The 2,500-nt window shown below is 47.9% G+C and overlaps 1 protein-coding gene across 1 annotated transcript in view; it reads right to left on the reverse strand.

The window, feature by feature from the left end:
- The window catches only part of LOC130199224 (metabotropic glutamate receptor 7), a 76,925-nt gene that overhangs the window by 33,532 nt on the left and 40,893 nt on the right, over window positions 1-2,500 (reverse strand). Inside the window, exons 5-6 of the mRNA XM_056422530.1 lie at window positions 2,447-2,500; window positions 624-824 (exon numbers count right to left, since the gene is read on the reverse strand). The exon at window positions 2,447-2,500 is cut by the window's right edge and continues 84 nt beyond it. Of these exons, the coding sequence (XP_056278505.1) occupies window positions 624-824; window positions 2,447-2,500 (255 nt within the window). The remainder of the gene's footprint in view (window positions 1-623; window positions 825-2,446) is intronic.

Below are 2,500 nucleotides of genomic sequence, written 5' to 3' on the forward strand. Positions count from 1 at the left end.
GGACTTTGACCACGAGGTTCGTACTGAACTCAAAGTGGAAATGGAGATAATCTGTATCCTGTGTTGAAGAGGAAGTGACCTGTCAATCACCTGTAGCTCCGCCCCTAAAGCGCACCCTGCTTCATGGTCTGACTCTAAATGACCATAAAGTATAAATGATGACATCATGCTGTATAGAAGAAGACTTGAAACTAGAGACTGAGACATAAACTCATGTTGACAATGTTTACTGAGGGAAAACATCAAGAGAAGTAGAGTCACTATATAGACTTCTATACAACCAGAGGAGCCCCATGGTGGTCAGGAGAGAGAATGCAGCTTCAACTCATGAAGCATAGACTTCTATACACCCAGAGGAGCCCCCTGGTGGTCAGCAGAGAGAATGCAGCTTCAGCACATGAAGAACAGACTTCTATACAACCAGAGGAGCCCCTGGTGGTCAGGAGAGAGAATGCAGCTTTAACTCATGAAGCATAGACTTCTATACACCCAGAGGAGTCGCCCCCTGGTGGTCAGCAGAGAGAATGCAGCTTCAGCACATGAAGAACAGACTTCTATACAACCAGAGGAGTCACCCCCTGGTGGTCAGCAGAGAGCTTCAGCACATGAAGAACAGTCCTCACCGTTGAAGCCGGTGCTCCGGATGTACTTCAGCAGCGTCTTCCCGTCGGCGGCCTCCATCTGGGGACACACGTCGAGCCGCTCGGGGCACAGCGCCCTCTGCATGCTGTGCAGCGCGTGTGCCATCGTGTACACGGCGTCGATCACAAACTGGACCTTCCCTTCCTGCTCGTACCTGGACTCGCTCCCGATGCGCTCCTTGCCTAAAGGAGGGAGGAGAGGAGGAGGAGGAGGAGGAGGAGGAGGAGGAAACCTCATAAGCCACTCATAACTTCCTCCACACCGGAGAGGCTGAACGGACATCCGTGAAGAACAAGAAGGAGAACAAAAAGGAGAAGAAGGAGAAGGAAGAAAGAGAAAGAAGGATGAAGAAGAAAGAAGAAGAAGATGGAGGAAGAAGGAAGAAGAAGGAAAAGAAGAAAACAGAGAAGAACAAGAACAAGAAGAAGACGAAAAAGGAGAAGAATGAGAAGGAAGAAGGAGAAAGAATGGATGAAGAAGAAAGAAGAAGAAGAAAAAGAAGGAAAAGACAAAGAAGAAAATGGAGAAGGTGAAGAAGATGGAGGAAGAAGGAAGAAGAAGGAAGAAGAAGGAAAAGAAGAAAACAGAGAAGAAGAAGAAGAAGAAGAAGAAGAAGAAGATGAAGAAGAAGAAGAAGAAAAATAAGAAGGAGGAGAAGGAGAGGGAGGAGGGGTAGGAGGAGAAAAGGAAGAAGAAGAAGAAGGAAGAGAAAGGAGAAGAAGAAGAAGAAGGAGAAGAAGAAGAAAAAGAAGAAGGAGGAGGAGGGAGGGGGAGGAGGAGAATGAGAGGGAGAACGAGGGGAGGAGGAGGAGAGGGAGGAGGGGTAGGAGGAGAAAAGGAAGAAGAAGAAGAAGAAGAAGAAGGAGAAGAAGAAGAAGGAGAAGAAGAAGAAGGAGGAGAAGACGAAGAAGAAGAAGAAGGAGAAGAAGAAGAAGAAGAAGAGGAGAAGAAGAAGAAGAAGAAAAAAAAGAAGAAGGAGGAGAAGGAGAGGGAGGAGGGGTAGGAGGAGAAAATGAAGAAGAAGAAGAAGAAGGAAGAGAAAGGAGAAGAAGAAGAAGAAGAAGGAGAAGAAGAATAAGAAGAGGAAGAAGAAGAAGAAGGAGGAGAAGGAGAAGAAGGAAGAGAAAGGAGAAGAAGAAGAAGAAGAAGGAGAAGAAGAATAAGAAGAAGAAGAAGAAAAAGAAAAAGAAGAAGGAGGAGGAGGGAGGGGGAGGAGGAGAAGGAGAGGGAGGAGGGGTAGGAGGAGAAAAGGAAGAAGAAGAAGAAGAAGAAGAAGAAGAAGGAGAAGAAGAAGGAGAAGAAGGAGGAGAAGACGAAGAAGAAGAAGAAGGAGAAGAAGAGGACGAAGAAGGAGAAGAAGAAGAAGAAGAAGAAGAAGAAGAAGAAGAAGAAGAAGAAGAAGAAGAAGGAGAAGATGGAGATGGAGATCATGAGTGAATCTTTCCTCCACAGTAATCTGAGTCTCGTGCCGTAGCATAACTCCGTCTCCTCGTGTGATGGATGCTGCGTGACGCCCGTCACCACGGCGACGGCTCAGGCGATACGAGCATCACCGTTAACAACGGCATCATTAATGCTGCTGTGGGGGGGGGTTTACTCCCAACCTCAATAAATAAAGTGCTCCGTGGTTAATACACAGGGCACGACAGGACTGGGGGGAGGGGGGGAGAAAGACTTCTATACAACCAGAGGAGTCGCCCCCTGGTGGTCAGGAGAGAGAATGCAGCTTTAACACATGAAGCATAGACTTCTATACAACCAGAGGAGTCGCCCCCTGGTGGTCAGGAGAGGGAATGCAGCGTACCGGTGCACTTGCGGCTGCTGTCCTCCCTCTTGGAGGCGCTGAGGAGCCGGCAGT

Source organism: Pseudoliparis swirei, chromosome 9 (assembly GCF_029220125.1).
Source record: "Pseudoliparis swirei isolate HS2019 ecotype Mariana Trench chromosome 9, NWPU_hadal_v1, whole genome shotgun sequence".
Taxonomy (NCBI): domain Eukaryota; kingdom Metazoa; phylum Chordata; class Actinopteri; order Perciformes; family Liparidae; genus Pseudoliparis; species Pseudoliparis swirei.